The following is a 26,605-nucleotide window of genomic DNA, read 5'->3' on the forward strand; positions in this document are numbered from 1 at the left end:
AAAACAAAAGGTTGGGTGTGGGGGATTCAGAGCTAATCCAAATTATGTACTGGGCAGAATTCATCTGCAATCCATCAGCTTCTAATAGAATAGTGTGTGGACTTCAGCCACAGATGATGAAGAAAAGCGAAAAACAAAACTGCTAGCCAAGGCTACACAGAGAAACCCTGTCTCAGGGAAGAAAAAAAAAATGCTATGTTTAAGTAGTCAGGTGTCCCAAAATGACACTCTAGAGGACGCTGGGTCATCTTTCTGGTGTATCGTCAATTTTTCTTCTCTGAATTTTCTCTTAAAATTCACACACACACACACACACACACACACACACACACACACATACACACACACACACGCTCGCGCGCAGCCAGTTGTCTTTTTGTTGCCACCTTTCTCTCAGTCTTTGAAACCTACCAGTCAGTCTTACTGTATCTCTAATTTCCATCTTTTCTTCCTGCGTTCCTTTGTACTTGGGTCCACCCCTAGAGTCTCGATGGCAAACTTTCCTAATCCCAATCCCTTTGTGCTCCTCTCTTCTCTTCGGCTCGCTGAATTTTCTGACATGGCTCAAGTCCTCATTCTGACTCTAATGAATGACACCACACACACACACACACACACACACAACTGTATCTGGTGTGTGTGTTCTCTTATATTCACTGTCTCCACCATCGCAATCTTCGGGCACCTGTCCTCCTCCTGGCCCCGACTCTGTGTGCCGGTATCTCTGCCTTCTTTCATAGCTATCTCGCTGGGTTTTTGTGTCCCTGAGCCCTCCCCACAGAACCGGACACCCTTTCCTAAACCAGGTAGTCCGGTCGTTACCTAGGGTACCACCAGTTTGCCCGCCCCCCCCCCACATTACCATGGAACCCCCCTCAGTGCCACCACCGCGCAGAAATACAAAAGAGGTCCGGCGCCGCTCGGTTTGCACACACAGCACTACCGACCACTCTTGGAAAGCTTCTAGTTGAATCTTTCGCCGAACGGTTCAGAAGGTGCGGGGGGGGGGGGGGGGGAGGCGGGCGCGCGCGCCGGGGTTGCCATGGAAACGGGGAGGCTGACGGCGTCCTAGTGAGAGCCGTGATTGGTACAGAACCCTGCAAATCCCGGGGAAGGCCCGAAGAAATTTGACAAAAAAATGAGGTGGGGGGCATGCGCGGTCTGGAAGGCGGTGCTGCCATCAGTTGCCCCCAGAGAGAGGGTTGTGCGCGTCGACGGGGCCCTGACGCCTGGATTCGAGACAGGGAGTGTGGGAAGAGACGGCCAGGAGTGCGACCTGACCCTTGCGACCAGAGCAATCCCCTGGGGACGGGAAGAAGGGTAGAAACGGAGGCGGGGGGGGGGGGGGGGGGAAGGGCAGGTGGGCTTGGAGCTGCGCGCGGAGCAGTCTGGGAAATGTAGTGTAGCCTGGATGAAGCGAACGGGCGTGCGCATGTTCAGGAGTGCGCAGCCTCCCCCCCCCCCCCCTGCACCCCCTCCCGGAGCACTGAAGGAAGGCTGGGGTGTCCCTTCACCGCGAAACCTTAGGATGGGACTGGGTAGAGGAGTGGTTTGTGGGATTCCGGCTGTTCATCCTGACCCAGGGCGCTGGCAGGGATCCGGGAACTCCCTGTAGGTCGGCTCTGTGCAGTCGCGCGAGCTTACCATCGTTGCCACGGCGACGGGACCACATGGCGCTCTAGAACGGTGGTGCTCGCTTAGACTTCTGGGAAATGTATTTCCGGAACCTCTTCTACTTGCTTAGTGGCTGTTCCAAGTTTCTCGCTGGGCTTGTTAATTTGCCACGATGAGGAGCAGAGGTGTAACCCATAGAAATCAAGCTGACTCTTGATGTCGCTCCAGTAATAAATCCAGATTTTCACAAAGTCCCAGTTGCAGAAAGTATCAGGGGAGGGGAAGTCAGCCCTGTTTGCAGGTGAGGAAACTGCAGTTCACATGGACACAGAGAAATCAGTATCTTGGACCTCGCTTGCAGACTGTTGGTCCAGTGACTTGGGGGCGTTTGAGGATCTTCGGAAGTCCCCCTGTCACCACCCAACCCCAACTAAATTAGAGCCGAAGAAATGGATCATTGCTGGAGGTGATGAGTTAGCTTCCGGTGTTCGGAAAGGTGTTTGCCTGAGAGGAGTTGACATGAGGGGTCAGGTGGAGCAGGGCTGTCTTTCTTGAGACCTCATCGGGAGAGGAACGGTGGGGCCTGAGAGAAGAGCCACGTCTGACACTGGGTAGAAAACATTAAGGGACTGTTAATTGGGAGTCCCGGGAGGAGGCAGCAGTGGTACTGGTGGCGGGATACAAGCAGAGAAGTGTCTGTGTAAGACTCTAGTCGGGAGAGTCTATTCCTGGAAGCCCCCAAGTGAGAGACAAGAAGACTGGATCGATGCAAAAGCAGGAAGTGTATTGTTCCAGTGCACTGGGATCTACCCACACATCAGAGTGAGGCGACCGTGAACAGCAAATTCGTAGGGTTTTTATAGGTTTTAGACAAATAAATGAGTTTCACAGTGTGTGATCGGTTGGCATTTGGACAGAAAAGCTGCAAACAGGGAGTTAATAAGCCTTGGCATTTCGTGGTTGGGGAGTGGGCAAGTTGACCTATGGAAAAGATTGGTTGAAGCAGTCACAGGGGGTGTTAGGAACTTTGGCCTGGCTTCCCCTAATTTGTTGTTGTTGTGTGCTAGTTCATTTGCTGGTCAGCTTGACTAGGAGAGAGTATGTTTGGACTTTTTCGAGGTGAGCTGGCTGTGTTGTTAGTCTAAACAGCGTATTTCTTTAACTCTTGGGACACTCTGCCCTGGCAGGTGGCTAGGATCAGTTATCAGTTGTGACTCCTCAGAATTGTTTTCCTGGCAGAGAAGAGAAGTGTTAAAGCAGTCTGCAGCAGAGGAGATTTACAGACTTTGGCCTTAATAGGGGTCCTTAAGGGAGGACTGGGTCAGCCAGCTTCTACATTCCCCCAGACTTTAGCCTTAACGGGGTTCTTTAAGGATGGGGGGCCTGGTTCCTTCACTTGCTATAGAAAGGAATAGGATTTAGGGAAGAGAAACGTTTCTAAGCCTAAGGAGCAACCTGTATTTAGAACAGGGTAAAGCTACCAGACACTGCATAGACCCAGCTGGAGAGGTCAGCAAAGTAAGTGGCTCAGGTAGTTTCCCTCTGGTGTCTGGGGTGTGCCTGACCTGTCATTGCCTGTCACAGTGTCCTCTGCATGGAGAAGTTCTCAGAATCAAACAACACAGCATATAGCAGGCACTCACTAAGCGTTCACTGCCCCTGTCTGTCACTATTCCAGAAGCCTCATGCTGTTCCTTCCCTAGGGACAGACACCGGCCTCAGAAACCTGATCTTGGTACTCCTGATGAGACCCATTGTGGTGGGCTCCCCAGGCCATGCACCCCCAGAAAATGAGCCCATCCTGGTGAAACTGGAGGACTCTGAGGAGGAGGCGGGAAAAGATACTCTGTGGGACCCAGGCCCTGAGGCTGCTCGGCTGCGCTTCCGGTGCTTCCGTTATGAAGAAGCGATAGGTCCTCGTGAAGCCCTGGCCCAGCTCCGAGAGCTGTGTCGCCAGTGGCTGCGCCCAGAGGTACACTCCAAGGACCAGATGCTTGAACTCTTGGTGTTGGAGCAGTTCCTGGGCGCACTGCCTCCTGAGATCCGGACCCGTGTACAAGGGCAGTGGCCAGGCAGCCCTGAAGAGGCTGCTGCCCTGGTTGACAGGCTTCGGTGGGAGCTGGATGGACCTCGGAAATGGGTGAGTCAGTTGCTGAGTTGGAAGGTCAGGGCTGGAGCATTGTCAAGCTCTGCCTCTCTCTCTCTGGGCGGGGGAGGGAGGAGGAGGGAGAGGGGATGCCATGCTGAGCCAGACATACTCCTTGGCCATACAGAAGTGTCCACCTATAACAGGGATCTGCTGTGACGCTGTGTTACATGTCATCCCCTGAGCTGGACAAGACACAGAGGGTAGAAGGCAACCCTGTTGTGCCAGCCAACATCCCTTTTGCTGTCTGCTCAAGGACAAGAGAGGGGAGAGGGGAGGCTTAGGACTTTGGAGGACCTAGTCAGTATGGATTGACCAGGAGGTCCTGCCGTACAGCGGGTTCCCATTGACCATGGGTTGTTCCGAGCCTCCCCACTCTCTCCTTGGTCTCTGCATCTCGCTAGGTCACAGTCCAGGTACAGGGCAAGGAGGTCCTGTCAGAGAAGAGGGAACCCTCCAGCTTCCAGCCTTTACCTCACATCAAGCTTCAGACTCCCGAGCCTGGAGCTGAGACTCCCCCTGGGGCCGTGCAGGACTTGCCGCTGGACCTCCCCATGAAAGAGGAGGCGACAGAAGTGATGGAGAACCCAGGTGAGAGCAGGCAAAGTAGGCAGGACCTCAAGCCTAGCTGGGCAAGGCTGCCTACACTACACGGAGCCAGGCCCTGCTAGATGAAACCATTTCGGTGTGCCTCTGGCCTTCCTCTCCCGCCTCTAGCCTAGCCAGCACAGACACTGCTACCCTGACCACCATGGACCCATTTCTACAGCTTTCCCCAAGCATCATGGGACAGGCTGCCTTGGGACCCACAGAGATACAGATGCACCAAGCCAGTGCTTGTCTCATCTCATCGGTCTGCCTTCCAGAAAAGCCTGTTTGACGTCATTCCCACTGAGCCCTCAGCTATCCTGCCTTGCCCTTCCCACCCTCAAGATTGTGCCCATGTCTCCCACATGTCTGGAACCCCAGCACCAGGCACCACTAAGAAGGTTAAGAACTTTCTTGAGCTGCCTAACCCCACTCTTTTCTCTGCAGAGCTCCTGGAGTCCGAGCCTCTTCCTGCTACCCAAGAGGCTTCAGCCACTCTCCTACCTAAGGAGGCCCAGGTAAGTGCTACACAAAATGTGAGTGACCTTCTGCCCTAAGAGCCTATCATGGGTGGGTGTCAGATAGATCCTCTGAGCCTAGCCAGGCCCAGTCCAACACAGTGATCACTGTGGTTTCAGGGCCATGGGAAAACACTGGACCAGACCTCTCCTCACAACGACACTGAACCTAGTGTGTCCCCATGGAGCGAGGACCCTGTGGCCCTGTGGCATGAGGAAGTAGGGGGCATCTTTTCACCAGGTTAGTGAGATGGACACAGTGGGACTGAGCCCCCCTCCTCGTGACCCACGACATCCACGCACCCTTCTTTCCCTCCTCAAGACAGCCCAGTCGCAGCAGTGTGGGCAACGCCACTCACCCCTGGACTCTCCCTGACTTTGCCCTGTATCAGAATACCTTCCCCAAAGCCAGGCGGTGGTGGGGCACACCTTTAATCCAAGCACTTGGGAGGCAGAGGCAGGCTTGGCAGCACACTGAAGCAGAGCGCCCAGCGTAATCGCCTGCTTGCCTCAGCAGTCACCCGTCCTGACCAGCCCCACTTGGGTTACGCGGGGACCACTTTGTCCTGCTTGGACCAGCTTCTCTTTTCATCCACAGCTGTCTCGCAGGCACATCGGCAGTACTGCTTCAGGCCCCTTGGCTGTTTCCTCCTCGGGCTGTTCTTGCTGTAAACAACCATACCTTTTCCTTTCAAGCGTCAGTCCATTTTCACCTCCATGACTCTTGGTCACGGCCCTTGGCTGCTTGTGCCATCCTCCAGCCGTGCCTCTTCTCGCAGCCAGAGTTTTTGGTTATTGGAAGAGACCCTGTTTTGTTCGGAGACAGAGTCTACTACATGCTAGGCTGCCCTGGAACTCAGTATGTAGCTGAGATTGACCCTGAACAACCGATCCTCCTGCCTCTGCTTCCCAAGTGCTGGGATTATAGGAGCAGGATACAGCTTCTGGTTTATGCAGTGTTGTGGATAGAACCGAGGGCTTACCAGTTGAGACACATCCTCAGCCCTGTTAGTGATTTGGTGGTGGTGGTGGTGTGTGTGTGTGTGTGCACACGCGTTGCACACTCAAATGCACAAGGGATTGAACCCTGGGCTTTTGCACATGCTAAACATGCATTCTGCTATTAGAGTTATATTCCCAGAGATCTTTTTTTTTTTTTAAGATTTATTTATTTATTATATATCAGTGTTTTGCCTGTATATATGGCCTGCAGGGCAGCAGAAGAGGGCACCAGATCTCATTATAGATGTTTATGAACCACCATGTGCTTGCTGGGAATTGAACTCAGGACCTTAAGAAGGAAAGTCAGCGTTCTTAACCTCTGAGGCATCTCTCCAGTCCTCCCGGAGATCTGTTTAGTGCTTGATTATGATGCTATTTTAAATGTTAACACTATGCCAGGGACAGCATTGGCACACTAGTGACATGCGGATACAAATGAATCTACTAAAGACACAAGGCAGAAGTAGTTTGATACACTGGAGTAAGTCAGCAAGCAAGACAGTAAAGAGAGCCTGTCTCCACAGAGCCATTTTATTGGACTGCTTTAGTCTTCATGTGTACAGTCAGGCAATATCTCAGTATCCTGGAGCCCTGAAATAACTGCATTTGGGATGTGTCCTAGCTAGCAATAGCCTAGCCTAGTAGCAGTAATAGTTTGTTTTATCCTGAGTCAAAAATGGCCCAACAGGATAACCCATCCAAAACCTATCCTAACATTTTACAGCTAGGGAACCCCTATTCAGATCTAGCCAATGGATAGGACATTCTCCAAGTTGTGTGGAGAATGTGGACTGACTCTGACATGAACTCTGGTGACCCATATTTGACCACATCCCCTTGGGTGGGAAGGCCTGGTGGCACTCAGAGGAAGGGTAAGCAGGCTACCAGGATGAGACTTGATAGGCTGTGACCATCTGGTGGAGAAGGTGGTCCCCTTTTGTCATAGACCTAAGGGAGGGGAATAGGGTGAAAGAGGGAGGGAGGGAGGAACGGGAGGATACAAGTGAGGGGATAACAATTGAGATGTAATCTGAATAAATTAACTAAAAAAAAAAAAATTTTGCAGCTAGGGTTTGCCCTACATAGTTAGCAGGTAATTAATAAACCTACTCATATGTAGGCCCTGCTTTGCCCTGAACCCAGATTGCCATGAGGCAAAAGCAAGCTTGTTTCACAAAGTTAGACTAGCTCAGACCACCATCCATTGCTAACGCATTCTCATGGTGGAAACTCAAAATGGTGTACAGAGAGTACACGGCACAGTGCCCCGTCTGTGCCCAACAGCCAGCATGACTAGTTCTTAATGTGCCTTCCAGAAAGAATCTGGGTGCAGAGGAGCAGACACAGTACAACCATGCACTGCACAGCAGTGTGTTGCTCAGCCCTGACCACAAAGCTGGATAGGTATGGTTCTACACACCTAGCCCATGGGCGGTGGAGGCAGGAGGTAGGCGGAAGCTGGAGGATCGCCATGCCTTCAAGGCCAGCATGGACTACAGTGAGGGTTGACCAGATGGCTCAAGCCCAAAAAGCGTTTGCTACTATGCCCAACAACCTGAGTTCCACCTCTGGGACCCACATGGTGGAAGGAGAAAGTCACTTCCTACAGGTTGTCTTCTGACCTGTAGGCCATGTATGCACACGCACCAAAAATGCTTTTTCTGTTTTTTTGTTTTGTTTTGTTTGTTTGTGCGTTTTTACTTTCGTTTTTGTTTTTGTTTTTTCGAGACAGGATTTCTCTGTGTAGCCTTGACTGTCCTGGACTCACTTTGCAGACCAGGCTAGCCTCGAACTCACAGAGATCCACCTGCCTCTGCCTCCCAAGTGCTGGGATTAAAGGCATGTGTCACCACCCAGCCAAAAAAAAATATTTTTTTGCAGTGTAAAAAGCAAACCACTGGACAACACCTCTCAGCTTTTCTTAGTTAAGCAACATGTACCTGTACAGCCAGGTTGTGCTCAGTAACCTTTTACAATACAAGTAGAACCAGCCTAGGAAAACTAGTAAAACGCCGTTTCAAAAGCACACAGCAAGCCAGAAATGGTAAGCAAAAGCAAGCAGATTTCTGTGGATTTAAAGCCAGCCTGAAGCCGGGTGTGGTGGCACAGGCCTTTAATCCCAGCACTCGGGAAGCAGAGGCAGGTGGATCACTGTGAGTTCGAGACCAGCCTGGTCTACAAAGTGAGTCCCGGACAGCCAAGGCTACACAGAGAAACCCTGTCTCGAAAAACCAAAAATAAAATAAAAATAAAGCCAGCCTGATCTACGTAGCAAGCTCTGTGTAGCCAGGGTTACATAGTAAGACTTGTTTTCTTTTAAACCAAAAACAAGCAGAAAGACAAAAGGGGGTTTGGTTTGGTTTTGTTGTTGTTTGTTGAAATGGGGCTGCAGAGATGGTTCAGTGGTTAAAGCACAGGTTACTCTTCCAGAGGACCTAGGTTTGATTCCCAGCACTCCCATGGTTGCTCAAAACTGTCCCAGAGGATCTGGCTGGCCATTGTAGGCACTGTACACACACACTACACAGACAGACAGACAGACAGACAGACAAAACACCCGTACATATATATAAAATAAAAAAATGAAAGATAAAAGGGTTTTTGTTGTTTGGATTGGGGGGGGGCTGTTTTGTTTGTTCTTTGGTTTGCTTTGGTTTGGTTTCGTTTGCTTTGGTTTGGTTTAGTTCATTTTCTCTGTGTCCAGGGAGTCTTGATCCCAATTGTATTCAGAGCTGATTATCAAATCTATGTCAGTCTTTCTGCCTCAGACACCAAAAGTGCTGGGATTATAGGCATACATGACCATGCACTGGCATGAAAAGTTTAAAAAGAAGAAAATGTTTAAGGAGCTGGAGAGATTGCTCATCAGATAGGAGGACATACTCCTTTTGCGAAGGACCCAGATTGGATTCTTAGCACCCAAGTCAGGCAGCTCACCACCTCCTGTAACTCCAGGCCCAGGGTCCCTGATGCTCTCTTCTGACTTCTGAGATCACTGCACTCACAGGCACAGAGACATACACATATATCTTTTTTTTTTTTTTTTTTTTTTTCGAGACAGGGTTTCTCTGTGTAGCCTTGGCCATCCTGGACTCACTTTGTAGACCAGGCTGGCCTCGAACTCACAGCGATCTGCCTGCCTCTGCCTCCCAAGTGCTGGGATTAAAGGTGTGCGCCACCACGCGCGGCTCCCATATATACATAATTTAAAATACAAACACGGGGCCATACTACTGCATCTTTAATACAGTGCATGGAGGCAGGAAGAGCTCTGTGAATTCAAGGCCAGCCTTGTCTACATAATGAGTTCCAGGCTAGCCAGGGCTGTATAAACCCTGCCTCAAATAAAAAAGAATGTTTTAAGATTAACAACCCCTGGGCTGGAAAGAATGGGTGCCTCACAACCATCTTTAACTCCAGTTCTGGAGATCCAGAACCCTTTCTGGCCTTCTCTGGCCCCAGGCATGCAAGTGGTACACAGACATACATCTGGCAAAACACCCATACACATGAAATAGGCTTAAATTTTATTTTATTTTTTTAATTTTTTTACTGAGCAGGTGGGTGCCTTTAACCCAGCACCTGGGAGGTGACGGCAATCAGATCTCTGTGAGTTCCAGGACAGCCAAGGCTACATAGAGAAACCCTGTCTTGAAAAACAAAATAAATAAATAAAATAATGAACAAGCCAGGCATAGTGACACACACACCTTTAGTTCTAGCACTTATGAGGCAGAGGCAGATAGATCTCTGAGTTCAAGGCCAGCCTGATCTGCATAGTGAGTTCCAGGACATCCAGGGATACATAGAGAGACTCTGTCTCAAAATAAATAAATAAATAAAATGAACAAACTTTGCTTGATGAGATGGCTGGCTCACTAGCACCCCATGGTGGAAAGAAAAGACCAAGTCCTGCCAGTTGTCCTCTGCCCTCCACATATGCACTATAGCATAATCGCACGCATGCACACACGCCAATAAATAATATGTTTTAAATATTTATTATTTAAATATATTTTTTTTTTAAGAAAAAAAATGGCCAGGCACAGTGGTGCACACCTTTAATCCCAGCACTTGGTAGGCAAAGGCAGATGGATCTCTGTGAATTCGAGGCCAGCCAGGTCTGCAGAGCAAGTCTGGGACAGCCAAGGCTACAAAAGAGTGATTGCTGCTTTTCAACCCTGTATCAAGAGGTTCACATGTCTGATACCCTCTGACCTTCTAGGGTACCTGCATATATACAGTGACACAAATTCATGCAATCATGCATACATACACATAATATTTACCAAAGAAAAAATATTCCCGTGGATGTACAAATGAACTTAGCACAAATAACCTTATTCTGTTCCTGTTTTCATGTCACATGCTTGGCAAACAACAGGGGTCATCACAGGTCTTCAGACAGCTCTGTAGACTCCTGGCTTATTATGGTCGTGTCTGTCTGCAATTCTTGTGGATTGCCTCTCATTAAGTCCTGGGAAACCCTGCTCATAGACCATTAACACAAGAAGGAACACAACTATTGAATAAGAATACCTAAAAGTGTAATTCCGCCGGACGGTGTTGGCGCAGGCCTATAATCCCAGCACTCAGGAGGCAGAGGCAAGTGGATCGCTGTGAGTTCGAGGACAGCCAAGGCTAACACAGAGAGACCCTGTCTTGGAAAAAAGAAAAACAAACAAATAAATAAAAGTGTAATTCCTGGGACAGCATGAAGCACTGCTGTTTTAGTTTTTGTGGGGGTTGTTTTGGTTTTTGTTTTCAAGATAGTAGCTCATGTAGCCCAGCTGGCCTTGAACTTGGTTTGTAGCACCTTGAACTCCTACCTTCATCCTGAAGATTCTGGGATTGGAAGAATTTACCACCATGCCCTGTTCTTTTACTGTTTTGATTGGATTTGCTTGTTTGTTTGTTGTTTTTTGTTTTGTTGTTGTTTTTGAGACAGGGTTTCTCTGTGTAGCCTTGGCTGTCCTGGACTCACTTTGTAGACCAGGCTGGCCTCGAACTCACAGAGATCCACCTGCCTCTGCCTCCCGAGTGCTGGGATTAAAGGCGTGCGCCACCACTGCCCAGCTTACTATTTTGATTGAATTTTCCAACCCAAATTGTGTTGTACCAGCAATGCATACAAACACTTAAGATTATGAAGGCAAGGCTAGAGAGATGGCTCAGCAGTTAAGAGCACACTGGCTTCTCTTGAAATTCCCAGCGCCCACATGTCAGCATACAACCACCGTAACTCCAGTTACAGGAAATCCAGCCTCCTCTTCAGGCCAACACAGGCAACAGGCTAGAGGATGTGGCTCAATGGTAAAATTTTTCCCTAGCACACGAGACCTGCTGGATTCGAGTCCCACCTCTGGGGGAAAAATAAATAAATGCTGAGAATCGAAAACAAGGTACTGTGAATTTTTCTAAGCAGGGACTAACATATTCTATAGAGTCTGAACAGTTAGGTACATGTTTTTCTTGTTCGGGTCCTTCTTCCATGTGTGACCGTCAGGCCTCTGTTGATTTACTGAAGCTCTATAGTAAATTAGTTAGCTCTTAGTCTCTGGAGAGTTGTTGGCTCGGCTTTTGTTTCTGGTTTCCTTCAGTGCATTCTAATCCACCTTACTTCCCTTTGGTGCCTCATGGATTGTCTGTCACCCATTTGGTCTCCACCCACCAGTTTGTCTTGATGGACAGCTCATCCGTCTATTGGCCTCTTATACTGGAAGCCCACTCTGTGGTCCATCGTGCCTGAGGCCGTGCATCTTGGAAGGCTCGCTCTGTAGCACGGACATACTTCCACATAGACAGCTTCTGTGCTGTGCACGTGTAGGCCCCGTGTTCATCTCATCCCCAGCCCCCAAGCCTACATTAGACTCCCTTGCCTGGGTCATCTTAAATGTGGCAAGCCCCAAATCCAAGACTTGAGAACTGCATTCCCACCTCACTGCTACCTGTTGGAAGTCACCTCTGCCTTTTATTGAATCTGCATTCTCTGCATTTTCCATTGGCCACCTAAACTGGGCCCCACTGTCACCCAGAATCCTCCCAGAAAGAGGTGTTTTTTACCTCCACTCCACCCCTACCCCCAGCTCAAAGAAACCTGTTCAGATAGAACTGCCACTCTTTTTTTTTTTTTTTAAGATTTATTTATTGGGGCTGGAGAGATGGCTCAGAGGTTAAAAGTACTGGCTGCTCTTTCAGGGGTTATGAGTTCAATTCCCAGCAACCACATGGTGGCTCACAGCCATCTATAATATGATCTGATGCCCTCTTCTGGCATGAAGGTGTACATGGAGGCAGAGTACTGTATATGTAATAATAATAAATCTTTTTTTTAAATATATATATATATATATATTTATTAGTCCGGGCCTGGTGGTACACGCCTTTAATCCCAGCACTCGGGAGGCAGGGGCTCCCTGTGAGTTCAATTTGCTGTGAGTTCAAGGCCAGCCTGGTCTACAAAGTAAGTCCAGGATAGTCAAAGCTACACAGAGAAACCTTGTCTCGAAAATCCAAAATCAATCAATAAATAAATTATTATGTATACAATCAATGTGCTGCCTGTATATATATGCCTGCCCGCCAGAAGAGGGCACCAGATCTCATTGTAGATGCTTGTGAGCCACCATGTGGTTGCTGGGAATTGAACTCAGGACCTCTAGAAGAACTTCTGAGCCATCTCTCCAGCCCAGAACTGCCACTCTTATCTCCTGTCTGCCTCACCAGCCAGTTCCAGGCCTATAGATCAGTCTTCCAGAGTTCTGTGGGTTAGGGCAGAAAGGTAGAGTCTTATAAAGGAATGGGTCCCCTCACACAGGGTTTACGCTGCAAATGGACAGCATCACTACAGAGCCAGACACCGTGAGCCCCCACCTCCATGTACCCTGGGATCTGGACATGTCTAGCCTCTCCGGACAGATACAGTCTCCCACCCGAGAAGGTGGCTTCGCCCATGCCCTCGTACTCCCCAGCGACCTGAGAGATGATGAAAAGGACCCTGTTTTCGAGGATCCCTATCCCGGTGAGGGCCCAGAACTGGTGGCAACTCGCTGGTATGCCCCAAGGGGCCGGAGCCGGGGCCGCCCTAGTACAGGGACCGGAGCAACGCGAGGCGGCCACTGCGACGTTTGTGGCAAGGTGTTCAGCCAACGAAGCAATCTGCTGCGGCACCAAAAGATCCACACTGGCGAGCGACCGTTCGTGTGTGGCGAATGTGGCCGCAGCTTCAGCCGCAGCTCTCACCTGCTGCGACACCAGCTCACGCATACCGAGGAGCGACCTTTCGTGTGCTGCGACTGTGGCCAGGGCTTCGTGCGCAGCGCGCGCCTGGAGGAGCACCGGCGCGTGCACACGGGTGAGCAGCCATTCCGCTGCACGGAGTGCGGCCAGAGCTTTCGGCAGCGTTCCAACCTACTGCAGCACCAGCGCATCCACGGCGACCCGCCAGGTCCGATGCCACCCACCCTGACCCTCTCCGGTGCCCCAGAGCCCCCGGGCCCCTTCCCGTGCAGCGAGTGTTGCGAGAGCTTCCCAAGGCGCGCCGTGCTGCTGGAGCATCAGGCGGTGCACACTGGGGACAAGTCCTTCGGATGCGTGGAGTGCGGCGAGCGCTTCGGCCACCGCTCGGTGCTGCTGCAGCACCGGCGCGTGCACAGCGGCGACCGGCCCTTTGCCTGTGCCGAGTGTGGCCAGAGCTTCCGCCAGCGCTCCAACCTCACACAACACCGGCGCATCCACACCGGCGAGCGGCCCTTCGTCTGCGCCGAGTGTGGCAAGGCCTTCCGCCAGCGGCCCACGCTCACGCAGCACCTGCGCGTGCACACGGGTGAGAAGCCCTTCGCCTGCCCGGAGTGCGGCCAGCGCTTCAGCCAGCGACTCAAGCTCACGCGCCACCAGAGGACCCACACGGGCGAGAAGCCCTACCACTGCGGGGAGTGCGGCGTCGGCTTTACGCAGGTGTCCCGCCTCACCGAGCACCAGCGCATCCACACCGGTGAGCGGCCCTTCGCCTGCCCCGAGTGCGGCCAGAGCTTCAGGCAGCACGCCAACCTCACCCAGCACCGGCGCATCCACACGGGCGAGCGGCCCTACGCGTGCCCCGAGTGTGGCAAGGCTTTCCGCCAACGGCCCACGCTCACCCAGCACCTGCGCACCCACCGACGCGAAAAGCCCTTCACCTGCCAGGACTGCGGCCGCCGCTTCCACCAGAGCACCAAGCTCATTCAGCACCAGCGCGTGCACAGCACCGAGTAGGTCAAAACACTTCACAGGGTTGTTGTTGTGAGGCTGGCATTTGCCCACCCGGCCCGCCTAGGGTCTGGTCTTCAGTAGGTGCTCAATAAATAGATGATGCCTCACTACCTGTACGGTTCCTCTGCCCGCCTTACCGCTGTTTCCATGCTCGCATAGCCTCTGCACACAGGCTTTAGCACTGTAGCAGTTTCTTTCTTTCTTTCTTTCTTTCTTTCTTTCTTTCTTTCTTTCTTTCTCTTTCTGTCTTTCTCTTTCTTTCTTCTTCTTTCTTTCTTTCCCTTTCTTTCTTTTCTTTCTTTCTTTCTTTCTCTTCTTTTTCCTTTTTCTTTCTTCTCTGTTCTTCTTCTTTTCTTTCTTTCTTTCTTTCTTCTTTCTTCTCTTTCTTTCTTTCTTTCCTCTTTCTTTCTTTCTTTCTTTCTTTCTTTCTTTCTTTCTTTCTTTCTCTTTCTGTCTTTCTTTCTTTCTTTCCCTTTCTTTCTTTCTTTTTCCCCGAGACAGTGTTTCTCGTTTCTCTGTGTAGCCTTGGCTGTTCTGGACTCACTTTTTCGACCAGGCTGGCCTCAAACTCAAAGCGATGATCCGCCTGCCTCTGCCTCCTAAGTGCAGGGATTAAAGGCGTGCGCCACTACCGCCCGGTTATAGCACTGCTTTCTTGTGGGGTATACTCTGTACCATACTTCTGGCTTATACAGAGGGGATGCCCAGCCTCAGACGGGACAGATTAGCCACACTCACAAGGGAGGAAAGGGTTCTTTGCATCTGCCATGGTAATTACTTAAGATCTAGTCAAGAGAGAGGTCCGCCTGACTGGTGGGTGGCTGAAAAGGGTAGTCCAGATGAGTGTACATACCTGTAACTCCAGCACTCAGGAGGCTGAGACAGGAGGATTGCAGAGAGTTTGAGTCCAGTTTGGGCTACACCACAGCTGCCATTTTGAAAGCTCATATTGACTGCATATAAGCACCGCAGTTGGGAAACAGAGACAAAAGCATTGCCATAATAAGCGCTACAAGGGCTGGAGAGATGGCTCAGTGGTTAAGAGCACTGATCTCTGTTCCAGAGGTCCTGAGTTCAATTCCCACCAGCCACATGGTGGTTCACAACCCACCAACCACATGGTGGTTCACAACCATCCACATTGTGATCTGATGCCCTCTACTGGCCTGCAGGGGTACAAGCAGTAGCTCACGCCTTAAATCCCAGCACTCAGGCAGGAGGCAGGCAGATGGCCAGCCTGGTCTACAAAGGGAGTCCAGGACAGTCAAGGCTACACAGAGAAACCTTGCCTCAAAGAAACAAAACAAACAAATAAATAAATAAGCTCAACAGGCAGGTCTACATAACAAGTTCCAGGATGTTACATAGTGAGAAACCAGAAAGGAAAGAAAAAGAAAGAAGGAAAGGAAGGAAGGGGAAGGAAGAAGCCAAAATACAAATGTGGTAGTGTGATAGCACAGACTTTGCTTTGGTTTTTGGTTTTAGGAGACAGGGTCTCTCTGTGAATCCTTGACTGTTCTGGACTCACTTTGTAGACCAGGCTGGCCTCGAACTCACAGCAATCAGCCTGCCTCTGCCTCCTGAGTACTGAGATTAAAGGCCTGCGCCACCACACCCAGGGTGCTTGAAATTTTTTAAGTGGCTGAGCTGCAAAGGAGGTGGGACTTGGGAGGAGCCATTTGTGAGCTTTGATCATTGTGGGTGGGTATCCTGTCCCAGGGTGATTGAGAATCCTGAGGTAGGACACTCAGGGCCATTCTTCCAGGGAGCTAGAAGGCCTGGCTGGGGGTGACGTGTAGATTACTACTAGAAGGGCCTTCCGCAGCTGCCAGGAGAAGAGATTGCTGTGCCTGCTGGAAGGCCACCCTTCCCAGCCTCCGAGGCACCTTGTTTCTCAGAGCAGCAGGCTTAGAGGCCTCTGCCCTGAGGTGATGCCCAAACAGGTCTAGAGCTCGGAGGCAGGAACTTAAGTGATATCTCAGTGTCTGTCAGGAGACAGGATCTCATGGTGTCTTCCAACACTCACAGCACACTCCAGAGCCTGGGAGGGCACAGAAGAACATGCGAGCCTCCAAAGGGATTACCTACCTCTCAAGCTCTCCATCTTGCTCTGGGCCAATACGAGCAACTCCACCACATCGTTTCCCTGTGCCCAAATCCACTGTCCAGTCACTTTCATCTTTTTTTTTAAATATTTATTTTATTATATATACAGCATTCTGTCTACATGTAACACTACAGGCCAGAAGAGGGCACCAGATCTCATTATAGATGGTTGTGTCATGTGGTTGCTGGGAATTGAACTCATGACCTCTGCAAGAGCAGACAGTGCTCTTAACCTCTGAGCCATCTCTCCAGCCCCAGTCACTTTTCATCTTAACAGCACAACTCCCCCAAAGGCCTGAAAAGTCACAAACAGGCAAAAGCGCTCTTCCCAACAGGGAGAGGAGCACTGAGCAATGAACACAGGAGGTGGCTATGATACAAGCCAGAATAGGAGGTTTAACCTGGAAAGTCAGACATTTCAAGATTTTCCTTGTCCCGTGGGTTTGCAGCCAATAGGTGCTAAGAAAGACTGAGTGGGACCCCAAATTGGAGAGCACAGGCTTCCGGCCCTGGGCCCAGATGTGTCCCCTGGAATTTGTTCCCCCCTTCTATTCACAGGCTTCTTCCGCCATGGTTCCGTTCATAGGGCTACTAGGTTCTCCCTCCCACTAGGGAGTCTGCGGCAGGAAGTCACAAGAAACGCCACTGATAACGCTTTACGTGGTCCTGGCTATTTCAGGCCTGGTGCCCCCCGTGGCATCGCTTGCTTCCTTTGCAGTAGCCATCTTTCCTCCCGTCTTACTGCCTTTGACTTTGACACAGTTGTACTCCACCACCCGTGGGTTACTGGAATGTAAGTAGTCAAAGGGGCCCCACTTATCATGACTCAGCTTGGGCCCTAAACCCCAAGTGAGGTCTTTTGTTGAGTAGGTGTCAGACTGGCTCCAGCCTGGGTGTCTCCAGGGATAACCTTTTTTTTTTTTTTTTTTTTTTTTTTTAAGATTTATTGTGTACACTGTGCTCTGCCTGCATCCAGAAGAGGGCATCAGATCGCATTATAGATGGTTGTGAGCCACCATATGGTTGCTGGGAATTGAACTCAGGACCTTTGGAAGAGCAGCAGCCAGTGCACTTAACCTCTGAGGTATCTCTCCAGCCCCAGGAATACCATTTTAAGGTCTGTGTGTCCAAGCTGCGTGTGTCTGTATAATTTTACTTCTTCTTGCCTCCTCATCATGACACTTCAAACTTGAATCTGGCCTCAAGCTAAGTAGACAAGCCAAACCAAATCAGAGGCTGATGCTGTGTGAAAGAGTGGGAGGTGGGCGGGGGGGGGGGGGGGTGTTCCCTAGTCCTTATGATGGCAGCCTAGAAAATACCCCTAATTTTATAGAGATCTGGGCTCTGGGTGAACTGAGATTCATGGCTCCAGTGTAGAAAAGAATCTTAGCCCTAGCCAGTATGAAACAAAGCGGGAGATTTATTAAAGATATTTTAATATAAGCTCTAAGCATGAGAGAAGTTTTCAGAAAGAGGCTTAATCAAGTGTGGGTATGTTTCCCAAGGGAGAAAAGGGGGAAAGTAATAGATATGGGATCCTCAAAGGGAGCCTCAATTGTCTTAGCATTAGCTAAGCATTAGTTGTAATACCTTTTTGGTGGCTCTCAAGTTACATTCTGAAGTGTTGCTGAGAAACCTTTTTCTTTCCCCTTTTGAAACCATTAGAGGATGGCTTCAAAGATGCCTTGGATGGAATTATAATCCAATAAAGTAAAACCAGAAGATACTAGAACTGTATACATCTTTTCCCTTTAAATGGGGTTTCTGGTGAGATTCCTAGAAAATTGCAGGTTTAAGGCTGAGAAGGAAGAAAAGCCTTTAAGCAACTGTTAATTGCACTGGCCTTCTTGCTTCTCCGGCATCAACCAGGCTCCAAGACTGGAGGCTCTATTCCTTTTTCAAGTCCCCATAATTTTCAGTGTTGTTCTCTCCTGCCTCACAGACCACTAAAGATCCTGAGCCAAGATAAGCAGAATTTAGAATCCGAGAGGTAGGGAGAGAACACAGGCAGGCAAGTGCTACCACACTGCCAGCACAACTTCAGGGCTAGAAAGATTAGCCCAGCAGCCAGGCGTGGTGGTGCACACTTTTAATCCCAGCACTCGGGAGGCAGAGGCAGGCGGATCACTGTGAGTTTGAGGCCAGCCTGGTCTACAACGTGAGTTCAGGCAGCCAAGTCTACACAGGGAGACCCTGTCTTGAAAAACAGAAAAGAAAAAAAAAATGTTTTTAAACAAAATAAAGAACAAAAAGAAAGAAAGATTAGCCCAGCCCCATCCAGGCACAGCCATGGGATTTTGGAAGAGCCAGGTATGGAGATAGATATATATATATATATATATATATATATATATATATCTATATATATATATGTAATCACAGCACTCAGTAGGTAACAAGGATAATGCCAGTTCAAGATCAGCCTGAACTACATGCTGAGTTTGGCCTACAGATACGGATCCTGTCTGGAAGAAGAAAGATAAAGCCAAGAACAAAAACCTAACAACAGGGGGCTGGAGAGATGGCTCAGTGGTTAAGAGCACTGCCTGCTCTTCCAAAAGGACCCGAGTTCAATTCCCAGCATCCACATGGCAGCTCACAACTGTCTGTAACTCCAAGATCTGACACCACCACACCAACGGACATAGATTAAAATTTAAAAAAAAAAAAAAAAAAAATACCAACCTAACAACAACAACAAAACCAAAAACAAGCCGGGCATGGTGGCGCACACCTTTAATCCCAGCACTTGGGAGGTAGAGGCAGGTGAATCTCTTGAGTTCGAGGCCAGTCAGGTCTACAAAGCGAGACCAGAACAGCCAAGGCAATACAGTGAAACCCTGTACTGAGAGAAAAGAAAAAGAAGACAAACAAAAATCCAGCAGATAAACAAAAATAAGCAGCATAGAGTAGGGTAACTAAGAAAACAATAATGAGTACTTTTGGAATGATTTGTCTGGGTCTTAGAATCAGCTTGCCTTAAAAGGTCAGGAAGGAGCTGGGCGTGGTGGCGTACGCCTTTAATCCCAGCACTCGGGAGGCAGAGGCAGGCCGGATATCCATGAGTTCCAGACCAGCCTGGGCTACAGAGCAAGTTCCCGGACAGCCAGAGCTGTTAAGACAGAGAAACCCTGTCTCAAAATACCAAATAAATAAATAAATAAAAATTAAAAAGCAAGTCCAGGACAGGCAAGGCAACACAAAGAAACCCTGTCTCGAAAAGCCGAAAACCAAAACCCAAAAACGGTCAGGAGGATTAGGGTGCTGCCAGCGATGGTGTACCAAGGCCTGCTGCATGTAGGACCATGGGTCATGCTGAGGAGCACAATCAATGTCAGATGGCAAAGAGCCTTTATAAAGGAGCAAAACACACGGAGCCCCAACCTGCTCCGGCCATGTTTCTCAAGCTGTGATCGATCAGACGAGCATCAGAAGCGCTGACTGTGGCTGCTTGCTGCTTTCCTAGATAACAGAAGTCACTGGCCCATTCTGAGTTATTTTCTTCGGACTCCCAAGCACCCTAAACTGTGATTGGATGCGAACTGACTCAACACAGATCCGTCAGGAGGCCCAATACCACTTCTGTGGGTCTCTAGGCCGAAGCCATGAGCCCAATACCCATGTCCACCTTGAACCGTAAAACTCCACGGTGCTCACCCTCTGTTGCCCAAAAGTAACGAGGGTCTCGATGTAGGGTGTCCCTGAATTGCCTGAGCTCAAGTGAACCTGATGCTTGAGCCTTCTGGATATTAGTTTACATCAGTCGGAATCTGGGTTTGCGATGCGATTAAGGGAGTATGCTTCTGCATCAAGGATCCGGTCTAGCCCGACCCGCAGCACTCCGCCTAAGAGCTAAAAACGGCCACTACCCCCCTGGCTCAAAAATGGTTGCAAGTCCATGTCTCTCTCGGGGGCAAAGAAAAAAAAATGGTTGCAAGCACTGCTTCCTACTGTGCTGGGTGCGGATCCCAGGAAGTACCCGCCGGCCCGCCGAATAGTCACCTCCACAAACGGAAATACCCGAGCATAACCGAATAAGACCGAACCCCAAACTATAACGAGCAAAGGGGGGCGGGGGGCCGCTTGCAAGGGTTGCGCAGACGCAAAGCGCAGCCGGGACAGGAAGACCCGAAGTAGGCAGGCGGCGGAAAGTGCCGAAGCGGCGGGGCGCCCGAGGTCGTTGCCGACCTCCGCGTCGAAGCCGCGCCTGCTGCGGAAGCTGAGCCTCCACCGGTACGCTGCCGCCGCAAGTGTGGCTGCTGTCTCCTTCCACCTCACCGCAGCCTCCTAGCAGAGGGAGCAAGTAAGCGGGAGAGCGGCGGACCGGTAAAGGCCAGCGTCCGCAGCCGCAGCGGGGCCTCGCAAGACCCAAGCGGAAGAGGGGGAGGAGGAGGAGGAGGGCGCGGGGGCCGTAGCAGGGGCGGGGCCGAGGATCGCCGAGTCCTCCCGAGCGCCTCCGAACAAACCCGAGGCGCTAAGCCAGGCCAGAGCCGGACTACGGGAGCCGAAGCGGGCCGTGCGGTGGGCGCGGAGCAGCGCGGCAGGCCGGGCGGGCGGCGGCAGCAGCGGAGGAGGCCGCGGTAGCGGGTCCGAGGAGCGGAAGCGGCGCAGGCGGCGGCGGGGGGCCGGGTGGCCGGGGTCCCGGGCCCCGCGGCGGCGGCGGCGGCGGCGGCGGCGGCGGCAGGATGATCAAGCTGTTCTCGCTGAAGCAGCAGAAGAAGGAGGAGGAGTCGGCCGGCGGCACCAAGGGCAGCAGCAAGAAGGCGTCGGCGGCGCAGCTCCGGATCCAGAAGGGTAGGGGTCGGGACCCCGTGTTCGAGGTCAGAGGCCGGGGTGGGAAGAGTGCGGCCACTGAGGTTTTGTATGGGGGGGCTCCAGGTTCGAGGGTTGTGATGTGGGACAGGGGGTGCGGTCACTAGGGAGGGTCAGAGATTGGGGGCCGAGTATGGGGCGTTGGGATACTAAGGATCTTGAGTGTTAGGGACCGGGAATCTGTTAGGAGAAGGGGGACAGTTTTGAAAGTCACACGAGAACTTTGCTTTGGGGTGATGAGCCGTGAAGATTGTGAAGGTTGTGAGTTGGGGATAACAGGAGACAGTTTGGGGTATTAAACTGGGCACTCGTAGCCCAGGGTTCGGGTCTAGGGGGGTTAGGCAGAGCAGTTTTGAGTGTAAGGTGAAGGGGCGAACTGGTAAGGGACCAGTTCAGGCGACAGGAACTAAAAAAATAGGAGTGAGGGTCAGTCTAAGCTACCGTGCTGGAACTCTCAAGGGTCAGATAGGACCTGGGGCTTGGAATAATCTGGAGATGAGAAAGGACAGTGGAGGCTGGTTATTTATTGAGAAGGGATTTATTGTTTGGGGGGGTCATAGTCCTTGAATTGGGGTAGACAGGTAGTGAGTAGAGAGCCTCAAGTTTAGGGTGCCCAGGAACTCTTGGAAGCCAGGGTTATGGGAGTAGAGGTTTTGGGGGGGCTATGTTGTGGGAACTTGTCGGGGAGTTGAGGAGGGGAGGGGTTTTCCCTTTCCCAAGAGATAGATAACCAGTTAAAACGGAAGGTGCTTCTATGTGGGATACTGCATATCCAGAAGAGTCTATTAGAGACTGAAAAGTGAGTACATAGTACAGACTGAGTTAACAGGTATGAGGTACCCCACACAACAGAGCTCTACAGGTCCAGAAGGTGGCCTTGGTGGCCCTGCTGACACCTGCCCAGACCTACCTCCTCTCCCTCTCCCTGCTGCCCAAACCTAGACATTAACGAGCTGAACCTGCCCAAGACGTGTGACATCAGCTTCTCAGACCCAGACGACCTCCTCAACTTCAAGCTGGTTATCTGTCCTGATGAGGTAAGAATAAAATAAACACGGCGGAGTTCCCAAGAGCCGACCAGGGGTTAGCCCCGTAAGAGTAAGAACCTAATGCGTTTCTCCCTCTTCCTTTCTCAGGGCTTCTATAAGAGTGGCAAATTTGTATTCAGTTTTAAGGTGAGTCTCAAGTGTGCAAAGGTGACTTGGTGGGGAAGACGGAGGCATAGCCAAATACCTGCCCGTCTCTCCTTTCTTTTTCTGGAGCCAGGTGGGACAGGGTTACCCACATGACCCTCCCAAGGTGAAGTGCGAGACAATGGTTTATCATCCCAACATTGACCTCGAGGGCAACGTCTGCCCTCAACATCCTCAGGTGAGGACGCTGCCTTCTCTTTCCCTTCCAAGGCCTGTCTGCCTTCCAGGTATCCTCAGCCTTTTATGGATGCTGTACCCACCTCTGTCCCTCCTTATAGTCAGTATTTCTTTGTCTCCTTTTCCAGTTTTCTTCCTAATGGCCTGACCTTGGCTTTCTCGTTGGCCTGCCCTGTTCCATATCTCCCCCCCCCCCCCCCCCCCCCCCCCCCCCACCTCTTTTTTTGAGACAGAGTTTCTCTGTGTAGCCCTGGCGGTCCTGGAACTCACTTTGTAGACCAGGCTGGCCTCAAACTCAAGAGATCTGCTTGCCTCTGCTTCCCATGTGCTGGGATTAAAGACATGCGCCACCACACCAGGCTCTTCCCCCTTTCTTACCTCTCTCCTTCTTCTGTATTCACGGGCCTCCTATCTATATTCCTGACCTGTTTGGTACTAGCAGGGCCTGTGGCAGCCTCCCACTCACTAGCCCCTGATAACCTTGATGCTCTCTGCCCACAGAGAGGACTGGAAGCCAGTCCTTACGATAAAACTCCATAATTTATGGCCTGCAGTATCTCTTCTTGGTAAGTAGGGCTAAGCCTTTGAGGCTGAGGGTTTGTTTGTTGGCCATTTGCCTCTCTTGCCTGTTGACTTCCACTTGTACTGGCCACAGGAGCCCAACCCCGAGGACCCTCTGAACAAGGAGGCTGCGGAGGTCCTGCAGAACAACCGGCGGCTGTTTGAACAAAACGTGCAGCGCTCCATGAGAGGTGGTTACATCGGGTCCACCTACTTCGAGCGCTGCCTGAAATAGGGTTAGCAATTATCCATCCCTGCCAGGGTTACCAGCCCAGGCATCCCCTGAAAATATTTATTGGGGGCCCAGGTAGGGTGTGGGGGGTAGCCTTGGCCCCCTTGCCTTGGCCTTGCCTCTCCTCCCTGTCACCTGCCCCTAGTTGTTATTTTTTTTTTTTTTTTTGGACCACCACGTGATTATGGTCGGTGCTGCCTCCCCCGACCTGCTCAGCGATGGGAAATGAATTGGCTTGTTTAGCGCCCCCCCTCCCGCTGGGTGCTGTCCAATCCCCCACTCTTGACTGTGGGGTAAGTGGGCAATGGGCCTGGGTCGCTGGGCCCAAGCAACCCACCCCAACACCACTGGAGGTCCCACCAGGCTATTAAAGGGGAATGTTACTGCATGGCCTCTGCCTCTTCCTTCTGTGGGGTGGGAGGGACAAGTGAGGTCCACCAGCGTCTATGATGAAGATAAGTGTGTGGCTTTGGGTTGGGTGGGGCTACTCACTGGGATGAGGAGCAAGCGATGGAACAATTTGCTCATTTCAGCTCCTGGCCCTTACACCAACGGAAGGGAACCTACAAGTCATTCTTAAGGCTTGCCCCTTTATACCGTGTGTGGGCCTGCCGATTTGGTTCCTCCCAGGCGCTTTCTAAGATTCCATGAATGAACCTCCCAAAGATGGGTGGAGTTTGGGCCTCCAGAATGAATAGCCAGTCTTGCTGTACTCCTGCCAGGGGCCTGCTACGCTACTTGAGTGGCACTTGTACCTTCCGCAGAGGTGCAGGTTGTTTTGCGCATGCGCTTGGTTGGTGGCCGTGCGCGTGCGTCCAGCCACTTCCCAGCATTCCGGGAGGGGGTGGGTCGTATGACGTCAGGTCGTTTAATCCGGAAACGGCGGCGGCGGCGGCAGCAAAACCTACCGAACCGAGGGGTTGTCGTTGGTTGAGTCCCCAGGCTTCGGAGATAAAGGGGCGTGACCCGGAAGCGGAAGCCCAGCGTTCTCTCAACTCCGGTGAGTGGTCCCAGCCAAGCCGCAGGTCCCGTTTGGGCGGCAGCAGAGGAGGGCTGCTCGGCTGGGGCATCGGATGCCGCGCCGTCTGCCTGACCCTGCCCTCGTCATCGAGGTCTCCACCTCTTCCTGCCCTCGGTATGCAGGCTCCCCAACAGCCCCCAAGACCTGCCCTCTATGTCTGTCACGTCTTGGGTATAGAATGCCACTTATACACCGGCGAGCTAGGTTCTCTCGGCATCCAGGCCCAACTTCCACCTGAACTACGTTTCAGAACTTACTCCATCCTATCGTCCCTTGTCGAGGGCCCCCAGAACGACCCTCTCCTCAGTGCTCCCTCGGCGTGCCCACTCAGGTCTGTGTCCCTGAAATACTCCAGAACCACACCCTTAGGTCTGAAAAGGGCTTGCCCTACCGCTGTTAGAAGCAAAACAGTTTCGGGTAGAAGGGGTGTGCCTGCGTCAGGGAAGTAGAGTTCTCCCCTCCACCACCACCACCACCCCCCCACTAACCCTTTTTGACTGCTCCTGTGTACCTCCTGTCCTGGGCCCTGAATCCTACAGCTAGGTCCCACACCTGCTTGTGGAGTCCCAGGACCATGGACCTGTTGTTTGGGCGCCGGAAGACACCAGAGGAACTTCTTCGGCAAAACCAGAGGGCCCTGAACCGAGCTATGAGGGAGCTGGACAGGGAGCGACAGAAGCTAGAAACCCAGGAAAAGAAAATCATTGCAGACATCAAAAAGATGGCAAAGCAAGGCCAGATGGTAAGTGCCAAGCGGTCAGGGGTTTGGGAGACAAAGCAAGGTGCCATCACAGCCACTGCTGAAAGACAAGTGCTTTCAACAGAGAATAGTGAAGGATAAGCAGGAATTGGCCGTCAAAACAAACTGCAAAGCTAAGGAGTGGATGTGGACCAGACAGACACTCATGTGAGTTAGCCTTGGCAAAAAGGCCAGTGACAATAGTGGCCAGTTGGGGTGTGACAGCAACATTTAGGTAGGGAATAGAAGCTGGACATTGGGTAGGTTTTTTTCTGTTTTGTTTTGTTGTTTTTGGGGCAGGGGACAGGGTTTCTCTGTGTATTCTTAGCTGTCCTGGACTTGCTTTGTAGACCAGACTGGCCTCAAGCTCAGTGATCCACCTGCCTCTGTCTCTCGAGTGCTGGCATTAAAGGCCTGTGCCAGCACACCTGGCTTCATTGGGTAGGTTTTTATGTGACTCTAGATATACAGCCTAAGCCAAACATAGGTTTCAATGATGTTTTTATTCAGTGCCAATAAGACTCCAGAGTAGTTCTGTGCAGATTAGGCAAGGCTGTACCACAGAGCCACATCCCTGGCCAAAGGCAGATTCTTGGTGTAGTGAGGTCAAAACAGAAAAAAGTTGTAGCTGTCCAAGTGACCTGTAGAACCATGTAGAAGGGAATAGAGATACTACCTTCCTGCAACTAAGAAGCCTGAAGAACTGAAGTGGCCCATGCACTCTGGGTGGCTGGGAGTGATGTCCCTGAAAGGGTGAGATGTTTGGAGGGAGAAGGGAGCATTTGGGTTAGCTTGCATGAGAATCTTTAGACCACAACAGTAACCTCAAAGGCTCATCCTTTATTCTCTGTCCACTCTACAGGACGCTGTTCGAATCATGGCAAAAGACCTAGTGCGTACCCGGAGATATGTGCGCAAGTTTGTGTTGATGCGGGCCAACATCCAGGCTGTGTCCCTCAAGATACAGACTCTAAAATCCAACAACTCTATGGCACAAGCCATGAAGGGCGTTACTAAGGCCATGGGCACCATGAACAGACAGGTTTGTCCATCCCAATCTCCTTTCCTGGCCCCGTTGGCCTTTAAGCAGCTCACTCACCCTCCCCCTTCTTCCAGCTGAAACTACCCCAGATTCAAAAGATCATGATGGAGTTTGAACGGCAGGCAGAGATCATGGACATGAAGGAAGAAATGATGAACGATGCCATCGATGATGCCATGGGTGATGAGGAAGATGAAGAGGAGAGGTATGAGAAATAACAGGAAGGCAGGGAGGGCTATTTACCAGGCCTCTTAGCCAGCATTAGTCCTCATTGAGTCCTTCTCTCCTAGTGATGCTGTTGTGTCCCAGGTCCTGGATGAGCTGGGACTGAGCCTCACAGATGAGCTGTCAAGTGAGTGTTCCAAACTCATCTCTTCCCCTACCCAAAGCCCAACCACGGCCCTTGACTCTCAACTCTCTCTGCAGACCTCCCCTCCACTGGTGGCTCCCTCAGTGTGGCTGCTGGTGGAAAGAAAGCAGAGGCGGCAGCCTCAGCCCTGGCTGATGCAGATGCAGATCTGGAAGAGAGGCTCAAGAACCTTCGCAGGGACTGAACATCCACCCCCGTGGACTCTTTCCTGTCCCCCCCCTCTGTAATAAAGAA

General features: G+C 51.2%; 3 protein-coding genes across 3 annotated transcripts; all 3 read left to right on the plus strand.

Annotated features, from left to right (window-relative positions):
- Positions 1–1,149: 1,149 nt before the first annotated feature.
- On the plus strand, positions 1,150–14,218 carry LOC127203611 (myeloid zinc finger 1-like). The gene is made up of 6 exons (XM_051162433.1): positions 1,150–1,320; positions 3,318–3,754; positions 4,165–4,351; positions 4,796–4,866; positions 4,987–5,107; positions 12,686–14,218. The coding sequence occupies exons 2-6, from the start codon at positions 3,359–3,361 to the stop codon at positions 14,119–14,121; spliced, it is 2,211 nt and encodes a 736-aa protein (XP_051018390.1). The 5' UTR covers positions 1,150–1,320; positions 3,318–3,358; the 3' UTR covers positions 14,122–14,218.
- Positions 14,219–20,854: 6,636 nt separating this feature from the next.
- On the plus strand, positions 20,855–23,587 carry Ube2m (ubiquitin conjugating enzyme E2 M). The gene is given in 8 exon segments (XM_051162439.1): positions 20,855–21,018; positions 21,979–22,073; positions 22,173–22,211; positions 22,303–22,392; positions 22,394–22,407; positions 22,908–22,935; positions 22,937–22,972; positions 23,062–23,587. Coding segments are annotated over 8 exon segments (552 nt in total). The 5' UTR covers positions 20,855–20,909; the 3' UTR covers positions 23,203–23,587.
- Positions 23,588–24,038: 451 nt separating this feature from the next.
- Chmp2a (charged multivesicular body protein 2A) lies at positions 24,039–26,581 on the plus strand. Its single transcript, XM_051162385.1, has 6 exons — positions 24,039–24,206; positions 24,764–24,962; positions 25,822–26,001; positions 26,076–26,206; positions 26,292–26,353; positions 26,428–26,581. Exons 2-6 carry the CDS (start codon positions 24,795–24,797, stop codon positions 26,553–26,555), a joined length of 669 nt encoding a protein of 222 aa, XP_051018342.1. The 5' UTR covers positions 24,039–24,206; positions 24,764–24,794; the 3' UTR covers positions 26,556–26,581.
- The last annotated feature ends 24 nt before the right edge of the window (positions 26,582–26,605 follow it).

The sequence above is a fragment of the Acomys russatus genome, chromosome 19 (genome assembly GCF_903995435.1).
Source record: "Acomys russatus chromosome 19, mAcoRus1.1, whole genome shotgun sequence".
NCBI classification, from domain to species: Eukaryota; Metazoa; Chordata; class Mammalia; order Rodentia; family Muridae; genus Acomys; species Acomys russatus.

Coding starts and splice junctions, on each gene's coding strand:
- LOC127203611 (XM_051162433.1), top strand. CDS start 3,359: ATGAGACCCATTGTGGTGGGCTCCCCAGGCCATGCACCCCCAGAAAAT. Junction 4,352..4,795: donor AGAAGTGATGGAGAACCCAG/GTGAGAGCAGGC, acceptor TTTTCTCTGCAG/AGCTCCTGGAGTCCGAGCCT. Junction 4,867..4,986: donor TCCTACCTAAGGAGGCCCAG/GTAAGTGCTACA, acceptor CTGTGGTTTCAG/GGCCATGGGAAAACACTGGA.
- Chmp2a (XM_051162385.1), top strand. CDS start 24,795: ATGGACCTGTTGTTTGGGCGCCGGAAGACACCAGAGGAACTTCTTCGG. Junction 26,002..26,075: donor TGGGCACCATGAACAGACAG/GTTTGTCCATCC, acceptor CCCTTCTTCCAG/CTGAAACTACCCCAGATTCA. Junction 26,207..26,291: donor GAGGAAGATGAAGAGGAGAG/GTATGAGAAATA, acceptor CTTCTCTCCTAG/TGATGCTGTTGTGTCCCAGG.